The 19146-nt window shown below is 49.0% G+C and overlaps 1 protein-coding gene across 1 annotated transcript in view; it reads left to right on the forward strand.

The window, feature by feature from the left end:
* ITPR1 (inositol 1,4,5-trisphosphate receptor type 1) overlaps positions 1-19146 on the forward strand; it is a gene marked incomplete at its 5' end in the record, with an annotated part of 113929 nt that overhangs the window by 66183 nt on the left and 28600 nt on the right. The window contains 9 exons of the mRNA XM_057383646.1: positions 6301-6481; positions 7467-7720; positions 10832-11032; positions 11877-11987; positions 13196-13291; positions 13761-13883; positions 14845-14949; positions 15842-16034; positions 18714-18836. Of these exons, the coding sequence (XP_057239629.1) occupies positions 6301-6481; positions 7467-7720; positions 10832-11032; positions 11877-11987; positions 13196-13291; positions 13761-13883; positions 14845-14949; positions 15842-16034; positions 18714-18836 (1387 nt within the window). The remainder of the gene's footprint in view (positions 1-6300; positions 6482-7466; positions 7721-10831; positions 11033-11876; positions 11988-13195; positions 13292-13760; positions 13884-14844; positions 14950-15841; positions 16035-18713; positions 18837-19146) is intronic.

The raw sequence follows: 19146 nt of genomic DNA on the forward strand, positions 1-19146 counted from the left end.
TGTTCCTGCTGTGGGGAATAGGGTCAATGTTCCTGCCATGGGAATGGGATCCACGTTCCTGCCATGGGGAATAGGGTCAATGTTCCTGCCATGGGGAATGGGATGCATACTCTTGGGGAATGGGATGCACACTCTTGGGGAATGGGATCCCTGTTTCTGCCGTGGGGAATGGGATCCCTGTTTCTGCTGTGGGGAATGGGATCCCTGTTTCTGTTGTGGGGAATGGGGTCCCTGTTCCTGCCATGGGAATGGGATCCTTTTTCCTGACATTGGGAATTGGGTGAGTGCCCCTGCTCTGGCTGAGCCCAGTTCTCCAGCACTCTGTGTTCCCACTGGGATGCAGGAGCAGCCCAGATCAGCCCCGTGCTGACAGCAGGRCAGACCCCGAGTGTCCCACACCCCCAAGGCCATCTGTGAGCCCAGACCCCACAGTCATCTTTACATTTGGGGTTCCCCCAGTGTGCCCTCAGCATCACCTCGTGCTTCCAAGGTTCTTGCTGGCTCTGGAAGGTGTGAGGGAACAAGATCTCTGTGAGGGTTGTTCTTCTCCTCTGTGAAATGACTGTGAGTTGCATCAAGCCTCTGGGTGTTGCAGTAGGAGAWCRTGTAGGGTACAAGGGCTCTTCCTGSTGTAGTTSTGCTGCTGCTCTCTGGTTTGGACAGACAAACATTTCCTCAGGTCAGCTCTGTGCATCCATCACCCCAAAAATCATTCCCCTGTAAGGTGGACAAAGCCTCCAGCAAAGAGCAGAGCTSTGCAGGATGGAGAGTGGATGCCTGTGGCAGGGAGAGTTTGTCGTATTTGTGGAAAACAGAGCTGGGAAGTCCTCCTTCTGCTTTCAGGACAAAGTTTATTTTACAGTTTGCAGAAAAAACAGGCAATTGAGGTGTTCTGGCAGATTTTCCTTATGGGTTTATTTCAAACTGTGAAGTATGTTCAGTGTGAAATATTTCAGCTGCCATTTCCTTAAGCTATGCAAGACTAATGATATCCATCACTCATGCCCAAAGTGATGGATCTCCAGCAAGCCAGGACGTAAGAGAGATTTCAAGAGAGAGGGATTAGTGATATTTWAAATAAATAAATAAATGAGGAGGGACCAAAAGCAGAGTTAGGCTGGAATTTTCTGCAGTGGAAGCCCTGGCAATATGTTTAGGCAGAATGTAGAGGGCTGGCATTTGTGCTTAATTCAGTGCTTGTGTTAGTGCAGTTCCCTTTAAAATGTGGCTTGTTTGAAGTAGTCCAGCTCTAAGAACTCGTCCGGGGGTGGCAAACTCTTCCTGCAGAGATGAAGGAGCACACAAGTTTTGCATTAGTTGGTGCTGGCAGCCCGGATAACCCGAGCGAGCTGAGGTCCCTGCAATGATTTCTCTCCAGTGTTGGAATAAAATGTCCTGAGTTGGAGCCAGATCGCTGAGCTTTCTGCTCCTTCTGGAGGGACTTTCCTCTCTGCAATCTCGCCTAGTTCACGGGGTGTTTTCTGTTCACTGGCATTAGAGAAATGGGGAAGGAGACCACAGCAGTTTCCTTTAACTGGGGAGGTGTTTGCTGGAGCTTTGCTTTCCCTGATTTCTTGGTAATCCAACGCTTGTTTTGCTGGGGAATTCTTTGGGATGTGCTGGGATGGTCTGGCCAGCAGACACGGCTGAGCAGAGCTTTCCTCAGCCCAGGGCTGGCTCTGTGCTTTGGGGCTGCTTCTCCCAGGATCAGACAGCTCAGCCTGGAGCTCAGAGTCAAGAGTTGCACGCCAAACAATCCCACTGCTGTTCTTTTCTTGGCTGGTAAAACAGGGCAGATCAGGTAACRGGGCAGGGAAAGGTGTTCCTGATAATGGGACAGCACACACGGGCCAGGCTGGCAGGGTCTCAAATCATTTAACAATCCCACACCAGCACAGGCTCTCTCATCACTGAATTCATTGTGGATTAGTTATATTTACAGTGGATTATTTACCTGGGTCTATCCTCTGTGCACCTTCCACAAAGGGACTGCACTGCTGTGCTTTATGGTTTCACTCTCCAAAGGACAGATGTCAGTTCTGTTGGCTAAAATCCAATTTGTCACCAGCTGCTGGTGTGAGTGACACGTTCAGGAGCGTTTGTCCCTGCCCTGTGGTTATCCTGCCTCCATAATCCCACTCTCCTGAGCTTCCCTTCCACTCATCATTAGAAATTATGTGTATTGCGTATGTCAGAGGTCTCAGAATTAAATGCTAATGCCAGCAAATGTGCCTGTTCTTTGCTGATTTATTTTTTTTTAATGTGGTTCTACCATCCAGCCTGTTAATGATTTGCAATATTTAAGAACATGCCAAAAAATACCCACCACAGAAAATTATCTTAATGCTGAATAAAAAGCCAGCAAGCAAAAATGGTATTTTCAGCTTAGCATGAAACGTTAGGTAAACATTTCACAGAGTATGTAAATACTCAGAAGGGGAGAGGAGACCAAGTTCCTGGGAATAACTKCAGAAGAAACACAAAACATCAGTGACTGGAAGGTAGTGGCATGAAAAGGAGCTTAACCACATTTGTAAAAGTTGTTAACCACTGGAATAGAACATAGACAGACATAGTTCATCACCTCTGACACTTTCTCAAAGACAAGATGCTTCTCTCAAAAAAAAAACCTCATGAAGCACAGGGTGAGGGAGCTCGGGGGCTGCTCCAGGGTGGGCCAGGCTGTAGCTGTCACTGGGCTGAAACTTGGCCTTTGATTTCTTTCCCAGAGAAATCCATCTCTTGCTTTGCAGCAGTTCTTGTGCCACATTTTGGCAGCAGAAGATGAAGTCAGAAGGAGATGAAGTCACAGGGGTGATGCTCTTTGCTCGCTGCCCACCCTGGAGGGACAGAGCTGTAGGGGGATGTTGTGCTGTCCTGGCTGGGATTCCTTGTGAGCAGAGTGGAGAGGTGATTCCCTGGGATTTCCTGGATTCCCTGGGTGGTGGAGAGGAGAAGGAAGAAGTTTCTGCACAGGTTTGCTGGTAGCTGGTGTTATTCACTGATGTGCTCTGTGGTGCTTGGTTTGGGGTCAGGAGCAGCAGTGCTGTGCTGCTGTGCCAGGCTCTCCCTCCATCCCCTCCAAACAACAAATGTGTGGTGGTTCCTCCCTCCTTGCAATGGTGGAGAGCTCTGTGGCTGTGTCCTGGCAGACAATGGGCCATGTCTCATGGGGTGGTTTTGGTGTCATTAATTCCCATCCCATTATCCATGGCATTGTCACCTCAGTACCGTGGTTCCTTCACTGGTGTGGGCGCTGAGTTCTGCTGGGCATTCCTGAGCTCTGGGCCCTTGCACAGCTCTCTGCTGAGCTGAGTTCATGGGGTAAACCTCAGGGCTGCTGTGGCTCCTGTCCAGGACCAAGGACTCAGCAGACTTTAGGAACTCAAGGCTGAAATCAAACAGTTTCATATTGCACGRGTTCAGCACTCGGTAAGGTGCCAGAATGGTTTGGGTTCAAAGGGACCTTAAATATCATCTCCTTCCAMYCCCCWGCCATGGCAGGGACACCTTCCACTGTCCCAGGCTGCTCCAAGCCCTGTCCAGCCTGGCCTTGGGCACTGCCAGGGATGGAGCTGCTCTGGGAAACCTTTCTGTGCCAGGGCCTCCCCACCCWKCCAGGGAAGGATTTCATCCCAATATCGCATTCAGTGGGATATGGAGCCCATTCCCCTTGTCTGTCCCTCCATCCCTTGTCCCTCTCTGCCCTTCCCTGCCCGTTTCTCCAGTACCATCTGGAGCTGTGTCTCCAGTGCCTCTCGGGCAGCTTTTCCATACTGGGACAGGCAGGCTCATCCCATACTGGTTTKCTGTGGAGCTCAGTTCCCTGCCCTGCAGGAGGATTTTAGGAGCTCCCAAACCTCAGCGTGGTGCTGCCTGGATCCTGAGGGCTGGCTGGTGTCAGGGCTGTGTGTGGAGCTCTGTTCCTCACARTCCCACAGCAGTGTGGAGGTTGGCTGTTCCTCCACACTTGCTCTTTCAGCAGCCCGTGGTTCCGTGGTGTCTGTACACAAGCCAGGACCCCAGCAGACGGTGCTCTAAAATGGCCACTCCATTTCCGTTTTAAAAAAGGGAGATTTCTCCACTTTCTGCTCGGAGGCTGTGTCTGTAAATAAAATTTTAGGATTTCTGTCATAATTATCACCACCCGTTACCTGCTCGAGCGCAACTTGTGAGATCACACCTCTTAAAATACAGTATCTTTGGGAGCTGGCATGTGGTTGATTCATATGTGTGAAGGTGTTAGGCATCCTGACCTAAACTGAAACAATCATTTGGTGACACCCCTTCAGTGTGTGCACAGCATGCACAAAAAGCTTTACTGGAAATGCTCCTTTCATTTGGGTTTTTCTCTGAAGCGCGGTGGAAAGTCAGTTAAGAAGCTTGAAAAGAAGACAAAAATCAAGTCTGTCAGCAAGTAGTAATTACTCTCATAAAAGGTATTTCTTCAGGGTGGTTCATTAAAAGAGGCTTTTCCTTCATCCCAGGAAAACTCCTCCCGTGTGGGCTCTGGAGGTGGGACAGCCAGGACAGCCATTTGATGACCAAATCCTGGGAATTTTCAGAAAATGCTTGGCCTCTCTARAGCCCGTGGTTTCTGCTGGTCTGTCTGTGAATTGTTATTGTTGTTATTTGTAATCTTGGTTGAGTGAAATTTCCAAGATGCTCTTTAGAAACAAATTCCTCCTCTGCCCGTCCTTGTGGCCACCAARTAACAGATTTATTTAATCTTGGCTGCCTCAACCCCACAGTTATTGAGGGGTTTGGTTGTTGGTCACCCTCACCCCCCTCACAGGGAAGAATTTCTCAAATTTATCCAATCTAAGTCAGCCCTCTTTCGGTTTAAAGCCATGGGAAGAYGTTATGAGAAAACATTCAAATTCTTGATACCAAGTCTTGGGTTARATATTTTATTTTTATTGTAGCAATACTAATAAATGAATTGGGCCCCAGATCATCACATTGTTTGGGCAGAAGGCAGGTGCAGCAGGGCTCTGGCAGCTCTGCTTTGCTGGACTTTGGATGGGTGGCAGGAGGGGGTACTGGTGTGACTGGGATTTGGGATTTCTGTCCCAGATTCTTCTCCTTTCCCTCCTTCCCATTAATCACTAGAAATAAACAGAATTTTCAGAGTTTACCTGAGTGCTCAGGGCGGGTGGGAGGTGCTGCAGTGGTGGGAGGGACGTCTGGTGAATATTGACCACGTTCTTTAAATATCCCCGCTCCTGCTCTGCCTGTAATCAAAGCCACGGCTCGGAGTGTTCAAAGTCACTCGGTGTGTTCTCTGTGCAGCTGCTGGGGACTGATCAAAGGCAGCAGCAGCCACGGCCCCGTGTGCTCCACAGCAGAGCGGGCACGATATATTGCTATTCCCATTCTAATTTGTTTTTTCAATAAATCAAGCTTCATTCCTATTCATCATGTAAAGCTGTTGGATGGCGAGCCGCTGCAGAATGCTAACTAATTTCATAATGCTCTGCATAAGGTGACCCACTTACAAGTTCATCCTTCAGTCGTGTTTAAGCTCTGGTCCTGATTTATGTAACAGCATATTGGTTTCATCAAGAGTTGTCTGATCACTCACTGTGTTGGCTCCTTCTTGACCTGCACATGATTTGTATTCTCCTCGATTTTAGGGAGAGCTTTCTGTCTCCGTGCACATATGTGCAGAAAAAGAGTAATAAACCTCCTTAAAAGTAGTCGGAGTTTTTTCTGTCACTTAAAGATATATTGGAGCGGGAACTAAAAAGGAGTTTTTAGGAGGCTGCTGCAGGCAGGGCAGGGGAGACTCAGCCCGAGTGTCCCTCAGGAATTGTCCTGTTTGTACATTTTTGGGCTGTGATTAACATTGGCTATTGCGTGTTATGAGTCACAGTCCCTGGGATTTGAGGGTGGGAAGGCAGGACAGTTCTTTTTCCTCTGTATTTCCCTCRTACCCTTTTGTTTCTGAGCTGAGAATCACATTATAGGGAATTCCCTTCTCCTTACCTTAATGCCTGGTAGTTAGCTTATTTCCCTTGTTGAGAGTGGGGTGTGCTGCCCAAACCTATCAGGCTGATGTGATTTATTGCCCTCACTTCTCTTTAAATGCCTATTTGAAGTTGCTAATAARGGACTTAACAAAGCTGAGCCACTGGGGCTGCCTTACAATGAACTGCAAGTTTCCATTGCTCTGAGTTTCAGTTTAGTGACAATTAATGAACCTCACAGTCCTGCAGGACACCACAGTGCAGAACCCTGGAACAGTCCGGGTTCAGAGCTGTGTGTGCAGCTGCAAATGCTGTTCCTTGTTTCTTGCAGCATTCCTTTTTCTGCCGACTGACGGAAGATAAGAAATCCGAGAAGTTCTTTAAGGTGTTTTATGATCGCATGAAAGTGGCRCAGCAAGAAATCAAGGCGACTGTCACAGTCAACACCAGTGACTTGGGGAACAAAAAGAAAGATGARGACTCAGACAGAGATGTCCCCAACAGGAAAAGAGGTAATTCCCAGTCGTTCCCTTTCTGAAGTGACAGGGCAGTGCAGCGTGTTTTGAACTCRTTTCAATTGATGCAATAATGCTCTGATCTCTGATCCCACAGAGCAAAGTTCAGAGATCAGTGGTGCCCTGGCTCAGGATTTCAAGAGCTCCATCCCCTCTTCATCATTTGTGAGGTTGTGCTGTTGAAATGAGGAAAAGTTTGAGCTGAKCCTCTGCTGCCTTGTCCCGTGACAAGCTAAATCTGATCCATAGGGTTGTGCTCAGTGCCTTCTCTAACGATACCTGAAGAAATTCTAATTTCCTTTTGAAGCAGGTCCTTTTACCGTAACCGCTGCTGGTGCTGGGTGTGTGTGCCCTCACCGATTAATGCCTGAATTTGTACCCGTTKTTAGGAAAATTAATCCACAAACACCAGAGGTTTCTGTCCAAAAARGAGACAGAGGAGTCCCGCAACTTTATTCATGAATAAAGGGAGAGGTCATGGGCATTTCCCATGGGGTCTCTCCAATTCATGGAGGACGCAGTTCCCTCTTTTATCCCAATTTCCCGGGCGCAGTTCCCTCTCTCTTTACCCATTGCTGAGATATTGAGAGGTTCAGGCTCCCCAAASGCCCGATGAACCCCCCCTTCTCTCATCCATTGCCCCCTTTCAATATCCATCTCTGTGTCTGTGCTCTTGTAGTCCATGAACACAGCCTGGGATAAGTCAATCAGCGTAATTCCCATGGAAATCCTTCCCATTGTTTCCTTCTCTCTCCCAGTATCAGCCTTATCTTACCCCTAGAATCAGTCTGTTTGTAAAGACAGATTCTTTTCACCGTGAATTTGTACCCATGCCGTGGTTGGTGTTCAGGGTGCAGAGTGTGACCCGAACCCTCGCTGCACTAACCGTACTGACCACAGAGCTGCTGTGGAACAGAGTGGAACGGTGTGGACAGCGTTTCTGGCCCGTTTCAGGGAAGGAGATGTGTCCCGTGTGTTGCAGGGAGGGAGCCCATGACCCAGATCACCGAGGAGGTGCGGGATCAGCTGCTGGAGGCATCGGCGGCCACGCGTAAAGCGTACAACACCTACCGACGAGAGGCCGACCCCGAGGAGCACTACACAGCCGCCGAGGGGGCCCAGACTGCGGCTGATAAGAGCAAAGATGAGCTGGAGATGAGCGCTGTCATCTCCATCATGCAGCCCATCCTGCGCTTCCTGCAGCTGCTGTGCGAGAACCACAACCGTGACCTGCAGGTACCGCCTGTGTGCTCGTTGCATCCCTAATCCCCTGCTTTTTTAAAGGGATTATGTCATCAATTATTCTCTTTGGTCTTGAAGTTAATTAAAAAAAAAAAAAAAAAGTACTGGTAYCGTGCTGGACTGATGGGAGGAAGTCCAGTTATCCACTGGGCTTTGAAAGGTACATCATCAACGCTTCTTGTGGCTTTTAAAGGTTAAAAAAACGCACACGGTTTATGTTTAAAGCAAGCAACTGTCGTGCTCTGAAGGTGCTGATTTGCTTTTGAGAGGGGAGGGAAAGAAATTAAAACCAGGTAGGAAAATGAAAAGGACATTGGGAATTTGGTTGCAGCAGCCCTCAAGTTTATCTTTCAGTGAGCAGGTTTTCCTGGATTTTCACGGATCTCTCCGTGTGCCTGGAGTTCCCTTGCTGCCCTGGGATGTATTTGTAGAATTGCAGGAAGCCCAGAGCAGGTTCCCCTTTACAAAGGGGCTGATATTCCGATGGTTTCTGTTCGGGGTGGGATGGAGGAGCTGGTGAGGCGCTGCACAATGTGCTAAATGCCCTCATCAGGAGCAGTAATTGCAGTGATTGAGCATTGTTCGCTGCCAAATCGCTTCCTGTGCTCGGGAATGCCCCGGCAGCAGCAGCARTGGAGAATCCCCTGCTTTATCCTGGCTGTGGCTGCACCCCTGAGCGCCCAGGTGACATCCAGCAGCCCCTCTGTATTTTGGAAGAAGGAGAGCTCTTTGAAGCGTGTTCTGTCGGAGGGTTTTGTGCTGCTGGAGCCGAGCACGATTCCCGTGGCACAAATCCAAACCGCACACGCAGGAGCTGCTGCTGCCTTTGGCCAGGCACCCGCAGCTATAGGACAGAGCTGRACCCCAGCCAGAGCACCAGAGCCCTTCCCCATCCTCAACAACTGCATTTCCCAAACAGCAGGTAGCTGCAGGCAGCTTGGGGAGAAAAACGGATTTCTGGCTTTTTTTACAAAAAATTAAAAGAAGTGGAACAATTTTTCCAGTGTAATCCTCTTGCTGCCTGCCTGCCTGCCTGGAGGTTTGTGCCTCTCTCACCCTGAAGGGGAGGGAGGAGTGTCTGATCCTCCAAAATCCTGTCTGCATTTAGCTGAGCTCCCTACAGTGGTGCCAGGGGACTCACTGCCTGGAGGAGCAAGGAGGGGCTGTCCTGGAAGCTGTGTGTGTGTCCCAGAATTGCACATTGTGTTGGGTTAAGAGTCACCTGGGGTCACCTGCCCGGTGCAGGTGTGGGCTGGGCACCCCAAGCCTTGCCAGGCTGCTGGGCACACACAGGGAGATGCTGGGCACACACGGGGAGATGCTGTGCACACACAGGGAGATGCTGTGCACACACGGGGAGATGCTGTGCACACACAGGGAGATGCTGTGCACACACGGGGAGCTGCAGTCACTCTGCACTCAGGAGGAGGAGGAGGAGGAAGGCTCTAGGATGCTGAGGCAGCTGCAGCTCTGTGCCCTCTCATCAGTGTTTCCCATCCCAGCCACAGCCCCTCTGCTCCATGTGGATGCTGTCCCATGGGGCTGGAGGGGCTGCAGTATTCTCCAAATCAATAAAGGGCTGGGACAAATGGGTGGGTTCATATTTTTGCCATGTTCCAGCTGAWTCTGCCCGTGGCTGCTCGTTCTGGCTGCAGGGTCTGTCAGAGGCTCAGAGAGAAGGGATGGCACACTCAGTGCTGCAGAGCTGTGAGATGCTCAGGGTCACTGGGAATGAAGAGCTCGCTGTGTCCTGGCTGAGACAGCAGCAGACACTCCCTGGGGCAGTTTCTCACAGTGCACTAGGGGTTTGTTTTCCACAATTTTTTCCTTCTCCTTGTTTTTGCCTCACCATGTCCTCGTGTCTCCTGTGCCTCATTTCTCCTCTCTCCTTACAGACTGTGCATCAGGCAGCTCAGGTACAAGCCCAGCTGTAATCAGAATAAATTCTGTGCTGCAGCCAGGGAGCATTTTACTGCCTCACTTCGGGTATTCTCCTTTAGTTTTGCTTTTTTTCCTGGAGAGAAGGCACGAGCTCTGATTTCTGTAGGATCAACCTTTTTACATTCTGACAACTTAATCAGAAGTCAGGATACTAAATGAGCAATCAGCTGAAATGTGCTGAATCACTGTCACCTTTAGTCTGCATTCATAGACAGCGTTTTCCCTTTTTAGCTTTGCCTTCCATTGAATYTGCAATTCCTCTCCCTGTTTGCCTTACATTAGTCTGAGGCACAGACAGCCAGGAAAGACCCTGCTGGTTCCACAGTCCCCTGGCTCCTGTTCCTCTCAGGGGTTTGTCACTCTGGRATTGTTATCTGCCAGAATTCAGCTAGATAAGAGTTTCCCTGCTGAAATTTTAAGGAAAAGAAAGAGGTAGTGGCTGTCAGTCTTTGCAGCACTGCTGGGAATGCACTGGCAAACAGCAGCTGAGGCACTGGGAAATTGGTTTTCATTAAYTGTCCTTTAATTTTGGATGGGTTTGGTGCTGTTTTTCCATTTGGAATACAGGAGAGCAGAAAGCTGTTAAATCCACACTGATACATCTGACTTTTCATTAGAGGAGATGCTCCTCATCAGCAGCTTCAAGGAGGAATTACAATAATTCTGTGGGAAGAAATGCAGTGGAGAGAATTCCATTTCAAGGCACCTTCCTTCCAGGTGTTCACCTTCCTTTTTGAGGTGTCCCCTTCCTTCTAAGTGTGCCCTTTTCCCCAGCTGTCTCCTGGTGGAGCTCTGGGATGCCCCAGCCAGGGAATCTCTGTTTCCCCCTTGGTCTGGGGGGTCTGGGAGCCTGCAGGGATGGCTGGCAGGGAAATGCAGCAGATGGAGTGAGGCTCCCAGGCTCCAGGGAGCTTTCCAGAGTGCCTGCTCTGTGCTGGGTGCCCGGCTCTGATGGATCTCTCTGTTTCTGTGAAGCTGCTCAGGAGAGCAGCACGTTGCAGATAAACCCTGGGAAGAGGCTTAAACTGCTTGTGCAGTGAAACCAGAGCAGTGAAACTGTGCAGTGCAGCTGGGGATGGGTGAAATTCATAAATACTGACAACCAAAAGCAGTTTGTATGGTTTTTTTTTCCCTTCCCTCATGGCTTTGATGCTCTCCTCACAGAATTTCCTACGCTGCCAGAACAACAAGACAAACTACAACCTGGTGTGTGAGACGCTGCAGTTCCTGGACTGCATCTGTGGGAGCACAACCGGGGGCCTTGGGCTGCTGGGGCTGTACATAAACGAGAAAAACGTGGCCCTGATCAACCAGACSCTGGAAAGTCTGACTGAGTACTGTCAGGGGCCCTGCCACGAGAACCAGGTAATGAGCCCAGAGCTGGGAAATGCATCCCCTGCCTCGCCAGCCCCAGCTCTGCTRCACTGCTGTTGTCCTGTAACACTGCCCACTTTACCTGCCCTATGATTTTGAGGATTTTTTCCTTTATAAACTCCCAATAATCAACTTRTCTTAGTGGAGTTGAGCCACTCAAAGCAGTAGCAGTATTCCTGTTTTGCTCAGATTGAAGTTGTTTCGCTGTCATTAAAGACTGGAATGTGACTTTTCTGTCATTTTTGTCTGTGCAAGAGAACCTGTGAGGCTGTGCATGCCAGGGAGAGCTGCCAGTGTCCCTCTGCTCTCTGGATCAGGTGGAATAAAACCCTTTAGGTGTTTTAGGTGTGGAGTTCAGCGACAGAGCAGGGCTCTGTCTGGGTTTTGAAGCCAGCAATTCTACATTTAGTTCCAGACCATTCCAGAAGCAGGGCTGAAGGGTAGGCAGAAGGTTATGGAAATTCCCATTCTTGGTGCAGACAGGACTGAAGGAGGTGTTGATTGGCACATTTATAACAAAGAAAACTCTCCCTAATCTCAGTAAAACACTGTTCCTCCAGCCTGGACACCTTGGCATGGAAATGCTTCATTTATCAGCTGTGGTTCTTTGTGCTTCCTGAGGCCGGGGGCTCCAGCAGGACCATGGCTGAGGAGAGGAAAAGCTTGGAACAAAATGCTTTTCTCTTTTGTTGTTGCGCTGCCTGGAGCTCTGTGTGTGCAGTTATCCATCTCAGGCAGCCCTCGAGGTGATGACAGAGGGGACTCTGCTGCTCTGGCAGGGTCAGTGTTTGCAGTGCAGGCAATTAGTGAAGCCTGATGACTTTTCTTTGGACAGAACTGCATTGCTACTCACGAGTCCAACGGCATTGACATCATCACRGCGTTAATTCTCAATGACATCAACCCTCTGGGAAAGAAGAGGATGGACCTCGTGCTGGAGCTGAAGGCAAGTGAATGTTCTGTGCAAGGCACGTTTACAGTCAGATGAAACCTGGTTTTATTGCTGGAATTATGTGGGTGTTTATTACATCCCAATATTCRTAAGTGCCAAAAAATTATATACATCAGGGAGCTGGAGGCAGTGCCCAAAGGTTGTTTGTCACAGGTACTTCATCTTTTAAATGATGATGTGGAGCCACCAGTTCTCAGCTGGGGATGCAGRCGGTCAGGATATGCTGAGGAATTCTGGAGTAATTTCCTGTAAAAAATTTAAAGCTGATGAAAACTTTTCTGTTGTTGCTGTGCTTTCACGTGTGCAGTGGAAGTGAAATCTCTCATGTTGCAACTGCTTTCCTAATACTTTATTGGTGTTGTTTCATCGGTTGATGTTAAATCATCACCAGTTCTTCAGGGCTTTGGTATTAATGCTGAAATAATTAGACCTRGTGCTGGTTTCAAAACACAGGAGCAGGTTCCCCTCTAGCAGCAGCAGTCCCAGAGCACTCTTGCTTCAGCCTGTGCTTGAGAAATATTTCCTTCCTGACTTATTGCCCTGCCTGACACTGCAGAGTCTCCTTGCTTTCTGTTGCCGACTCACACCATTATTATGGCTAATGTGGGTTTTTTATTATTGTAAATAAAAAATGCTTTTAGACTCGATTAGCATTATACTTCAAAATTAAATACTTTTATTGGGTTTTATTGTCAGGCATGATGGATTTTAATCTTAATTGTTCGTATTAAAGTAGTCTGGTGCCTTGTGGTAGTTTCCCATTTCCTCCCTGTGTTCCTTGGCGTGAGCAGACTGYAGAGTGAGTTCAGCTRAAGGCAGCAAAGCACGTCTGKGCTGTCCCTTGATTTAATCAGCAGCATCTTCAGCAGAGCTGAGCTGCACCACTGGGAGCTCAGAGCTTCTGGTGATGCTGCAGAATCTTTAAAACGAAACGAAACGAGGCGAGCGTGAAACAGCAGCGTTTTTAGAGATCTAAACCTTGGCTGGGGTTAATGAGATGCCTCTCAGTGATAAGATTTGGGGAATAAAGCAGTGAAAAATGCTGTGCAGGTGTGTAGGKCAGTGATGAGAGGAGAGAGAGGGGTGGTGGGGTGAGGCTGGGGCTGGCACACTCTGCCCATGGGGCTGCTCCCRTGGCACCTCCTGGCACCAGAGCAGGGCCATGGCTGGGCAGTGACTCCACTGCTGTTCCCTCCCCTCAGAACAACGCTTCCAAGCTGCTCTTGGCCATCATGGAGAGCAGGCACGACAGCGAGAACGCCGAGAGGATCCTCTACAACATGAGGCCCAAGGAGCTGGTGAGTGCCAGGGTCACTCCYGAGCTCCTGACTCCGTTCATTTGCACGGGAAAAGAGAGAAATGAAAATCCCTGGTGCCCTAAGAGCTGTCCAGTAACCCACAGCAGGGTTTGGGGGCTGGTTAATGTGTGAACTGCTGCAAACACAAACAGGGGATCCAAAGTGCAGCGGAAGCCCCTTGACTTGTCCCAGTGCTCGGGGCTGGGGTTGGAATGTGATGCAGGTGCAGAGAGCAGGACCTGGAATATGTTACCTTGAGGGAACAGGAGGTTCAGCTCCTTGTGTCAGTGAGCTGGCTGAAGCAGAGTTCAGCCCTCCTGCTGCTCCTGGATGTTGAGGAACCCTCTGCCCTCGCTGTGAATGTCCCTGCACACTCCCCTTCCCATCCACAGGAGCATCGAGGCTGTGCTGCCCTCAGCAGCTCCCAGCTTTTGCTGAGCCTCCTCTCCTTCCTCTGCYCCTTCTGCAGGTGGAAGTCATCAAGAAGGCTTATCTGCAGGGAGAGGTGGAGTTTGAGGATGGGGAGAACGGGGAAGATGTGGCAGCATCTCCGAGGAACGTGGGACACAACATTTACATCTTGGCTCATCAGGTAGAGTTCCTCCACGAGTCACAGATTGGGAAAAGCCAGAGCCTGCTTTTCCCTGGAGCTGCTTTAGTGGCTCAWCTCTGAGAGAAACTCACTGCACGTTCTCTTGTTATCAGAGCAAATCCCAGWCTTAATCAGAAACAACAACTGTGTAATACAAGAAAATTTGGGGAATTTTCTTTTATGGTGGGAAGCAGGCAGGCTGTGGCCCGAGTTCCTGAGGACACATGGCTCGATTCTTGGCAGCACTGAGCAGCAGTGTATTATTTTTCAGCTGTATCAAAGGTTACTTTATACTCCCAAAGAAATTCTGCTCACAGATCAATTAGAGTGTAATCAGAAATCTCGGTCCTGGCCACATTCTCTCTCTGCTGGAGCCAAGCAGAGCCATTGTATTGACACAATGTGTGTTTGAAAGGTAATAAAACCAAAAGGGAGAAAAATACATCTCAATCTACTTAATCTATTGCTGCTGCATCTCTGACTGCATTAGGGACTCCTTGTTCCTTCAGCATCCGAGCAGACACACCATCCCTGTGCTGCAGGATGAATTTGGAGCATCCAGCAGCACTTTTGGAACTGCTGCTCAGTTGATTCAGATTTCCTCTTTGTCCCTGCCTGGATCCTTGGGTGGTGAGCACACCTTTGGGTTAGGGTGGCTGTAGAAGGACAGGCTGAATGTGAATGCTCAACAGCATTGCCAAGCCAGGCAGAGGGTGGGAGAGGATGGGGAAAAGAGGAGTACAACACTGGCATTAAAGAAATACATATTTGAATCATTCTGACTTGCTCCCAAAATAGAGCTGCAGGGTGTCTGGTTGGAACAGAACAAGCCTTCTGTCAACTTTGCCCTTTCCTAGCAGCTGACTGCGTACTATTTCTTTTTTTATGCCAAAAATCAGAAATTTAATATCGCAGAGAGACATCTGGTGTCTCCCACTCCCTGTGCATTCCTTTATTTTAGTTGGCTCGTCACAACAAAGAGCTGCAGAACATGCTGAAGCCGGGGGGTCAGATCGAGGGGGACGAGGCGCTGGAGTTCTACGCCAAACACACGGCCCAGATCGAGGTAACCCCAGGGTTTGAGCCTGCAGGGAGAAAAGGAGGCAGTTCAGCCCTGGGGACAACATTCCTGGAGGTGCCATGGCTCTGCCTGCCTGCCTGTGGACTGTTGTCTCTGATACAGAGCACACAGGCAGAGTTATTTATTTAATTCTCTGGCAGTGGCGGGGGGAGCTATTCCTGAGCTGTCATGTGTGGGCTCGGGGATGGAGCTGAGCAGAGCTCTCTTGGCAGGAGGAAGTGTGSCTTCGCTTCTGTTCCATTTTGGCCGCTGCTATTGCTGAATCCAGAAAGTTTGTGAGAGCTTTTGCCACTCTTTCCGGATTCAAGTGACAGTTTGGCCTCATGTGCCATCTAAGAGCTTTATGAAAGTAAAATGTTCACAAATACTGAGATTTYCCAKAGTAGCTGTGGCTGCCCCTGGAGCCCTGGAAGTGTYCAAGGCCAGGCTGGATGGGGCTGGGAGCAGCCTGGGATGGTGGAAGGTGTCCCTACCCATGGGATGATCTTTAAGGTCCCTTCCAACCCAAATCAGTCCATGGTTCTGTGACTTCACAAAACTGTGTCATAAGCAATACAGATACAACTTACTCCTTTTACTTGCCCATGGCTCAAATTTGCCAATGTTCTTGAATTGGGCCACCACATTGCTCTGAAATCCATCCCAGCTTTGGGGTRGGATTCACTGGGCCCCTTGGAAATYCCAGCTCAGGATAAGACCCCAGCACAAAAATTCGCAGTTTTGCAGCTAAATGCAGAAAGGCAAATTGAATGCAATCTGTGCCGAGCTGCTGTTCTTTGAAAACATCTCTGCACGTGGCTGGTTTGAAAGGGGGAGCAGAGCAGGCAGAAAGGCCAGCAGTGATAAATCAGGGAGCACTGACGAGGCTGCTGTGCAGATTGTCAGGTCGGACCGCACCATGGAGCAGATCGTGTTCCCCGTGCCCAGCATCTGCGAGTTCCTCACCAARGAGTCCAAGCTGCGCATCTACTACACCACCGAGAGGGACGAGCAGGGCAGCAAGATCAACGACTTCTTCCTCAAGTCAGAGGATCTYTTCAACGAGATGAACTGGCAGAAGAAGCTGCGAGGTGGGCGGGCATTGCTTTATGTGGCACCGGTGCAATGCTGGGTGGGGATGTTGGGGTTTGGAAGGTTGGCTGGGCAGCAGGGTGGCATCAGGGTGGCATCAGGTGGTCCCCAGGTTGGCATCAGGTGGTCCCCAGGGTGGCATCAGGTTGGCATCAGGTGGTCCCCAGGGTGGCATCAGGTGGTCCCCAGGTTGGCATCAGGCAGGGTGGCATCAGCCTCCATCACTGTGTGCACCATGGTGGGTGCTGGGGTGAAGGCACACTGGGTGCTGCATCCAGGGGATCCTCTAGAGGGGATCCAGGGCAGAGGAGGAGCAGGGAGCACAATTCRTCCTTTCTGAGATCCAGCAGGAACAATGAATGTGTGGAGGAGCAGCTGAGATGAGAAGGGGAGAGGACACAGCTGAAGGGAGCAGTGCCYTGTGCTCCTTCCCTGTGCTGGATGTGCAGCAAGGTTGGACCTGGTCTTAAAGGTCTCAGGTCTTAAGGCATCTCCAGCAATAGAATTGTTTGGGAACAAGTTAAAGATRCATTTCTCAGTCATTATCAAGTTCATCCAAGAATTCATCCTTCTTTGGGCAGGTAGACTGGCTGATGGGTTGGTAAGTCCCTTCCATCCCTGTGATGCTAAAATATCTGAAAGCAGGTATTTCCAAGCACTGATTTTCCCTCTGAGCTTCCCACTGGCAGCTGGGAAATCCCTTAAAATGATATTTTAATTCACTCAGTGCCAGCACGTCCCCCAGTAAACCTTCTAGCTCATTTGSTTCATGTTTTTGTTCTTGTTTGGCTGAAGGCCAAGCACTGCAGCTGAGGCCCAGTGGGCAGTGGTGAGATGCTCACCAGTGACCCTGTAAATGTGAGATAAAGCTGGTCCTTCCTGCTCCAGCCAGCCCTGCMTCTGATCCCACTGTTTTGCACTTTTAGTGCAAGGGTAGGGCTGGTCTGGAACCCCTCCTGGAGCAGATGTGGGACTSCTTCCAAAAACCTGAGAGCTCTGCAAGGAATCTGGGACTGTGACATCGTAAACAAATTGCAACTTCAACAGCATCCATTTATTTTGTTAGATTTGGTTGTTGGAGTCACTTTGTCTTTGAGGCTGTCTCCAAGCACGCTGTGAAGGCATTCATCATTAACAGCASACCACAAATCAGCCAAGACCCACCTGCAGAAGTGGAGAATGTTTATTTTTTTCTATAAGAAACTGGGATAATTTATTCTGTCCTTAATACTCAGGTTTTGTCTGGTCTCTGAGAGATTTTTTACATTTGTAGAATTGCTTCTCACATCTTCAGCAGTTTGGAGCTGTGAGCTCTGGCAGTGCTGTGTGTGCTCATGTGATACCACTTCAACCCTGAAAAAGACTTTTTAWATAAAGACCCATGTGCTTCTCCCTCCAATTCATGGTGCTGGCCCGTGCTCTGAGCAGCAGGAGTCTCTTAATTATTAATTAAGGATGGAAATGAGCTGCCAMAGCCAGGCAGAGGCACACCCAGCCAGAGAGTCAGTGTCCATCCCCAAAGGGAGGTCTAAAGTTAAACCTGGACCTTTATGATCACCCTGATATAACAATAAATATAAATCCATTSAACCTGCTCACAAATTCTTCCAGTTAAAAGGAAACTGGGGACATTGAGACCTTGTGGAATTGTTTACCCCATTTTTTGCTGGGGGTGTTAGAGGAGGRGATTTGCTGGGGAGAGGTGGTGGCTGCTGCAAGGCTCGCAACTGCATCCAACAAATGACTCTTCAGCCCCAAAGTCTGCATTTACAGCTTGTTTCTAAATTTTACTGAGAGCTTTTTGTTTGTTCTCTGATATCCAAACACRCTGCCTTCTTCCACCAGGACAAACCTGTTATTTCCCTTCGTTAAGAGCATTTTAATGGATTTTTTTCCCTACTCTGGATTTCAGAAGGACACAGTTTGCTGTGTCCAAGCCTGCAGGAGCTGAATTTGGGGTTTTGCCTGGGTGCTGAGGGAATTACTGCAGCTTTTGGCTTCCTTGTCAACTTAGGGTTCACAACCACCTCAGCAAAGGGATCTTCCTGCCTTCTGCCCCTCGCTTCTGGCTGCAGGGATTACTGAAATTAGGAGTCTTTTTGAGAAGGATTTCTGTGTGACATGAAGAATTTAAATGTGCAGTTTGTGCATTGAGCTCCATGCTCAGATGTGCTGAATCCTTCACCCCAGGGCAGAGGGAAGGCAGAGGGAATAACCCCTGGTTATTTTGGGGCTGTTTGGGGCTCTTCCCAGCAGAAAATGAGTTTGCAGTGGCAGTGCCTGCTGCAGGTGAGCTGCTGGCAGCAGCAGAGCACTGAGGGATGGGCTTGGATCTTTTTCCTCCTCCAAACTGTTCTTGGAGTGACTCTGAGTACAAAGTATATCACTGTTGGGGGAGGCCTGATCTCTGCATTTCTCAATTTGTTCTCTTGCTGCTGCTAAACCATGTTTTAACCAGGGATCCTTTGCCTTAAAGCACCATGTAGGAAACTTGCAGTGACCCCAGGATGAAGGATAATTAAATAAACTCCAGCATTAGCCATGAATRTTATGACTTTTGATGCTGTGCTTTTAGGCACCCTGAAAATAAACTTGTTTTGGTGGTGATAGTTTTTTACAGAGACCTTTTTTTAATGGAGGGCATAATAAAAATGAATTTTTTTTTTTCTGTTTTGCAGCTCAGCCTTTCCTGTACTGGTGTGCTCGGAACATGTCCTTCTGGAGCAGCATTTCCTTTAACCTGGCYGTGCTCATGAACCTGCTCGTGGCATTTTTCTACCCATTCAAAGGAATTCGAGGAGGTACTGATATTTAACCCAAAATAATTTGTGAACAAATAAGGTGTAATGAGCCAAATCCTGCCCTCCCCACTCGTGTCTGTGCACTGCTGTTTACACCAGTGAGGGGTGGAGAACAGAATTTGGCTTTTTTAATTGCCTTGTTTTCAATTGTGCTGTTCTCTTCCTCTTTCTTGAGTCATTTGAAAGAAAATGTAGAGCCCTGCTTTTTCCTAGGGGAAAAAATTACCCAAGACAAGCATCCACCTTTAATTACTTGACTGTTCTAGTTCAGTTTAAAGTTCTGTAATTAAGGATTGAGCTAAAAATAGGC

This window comes from Malurus melanocephalus, unplaced genomic scaffold, assembly GCF_030028575.1.
Source record: "Malurus melanocephalus ecotype Western Australia unplaced genomic scaffold, MMel_1.1 scaffold_648, whole genome shotgun sequence".
Lineage (NCBI taxonomy): Eukaryota > Metazoa > Chordata > Aves > Passeriformes > Maluridae > Malurus > Malurus melanocephalus.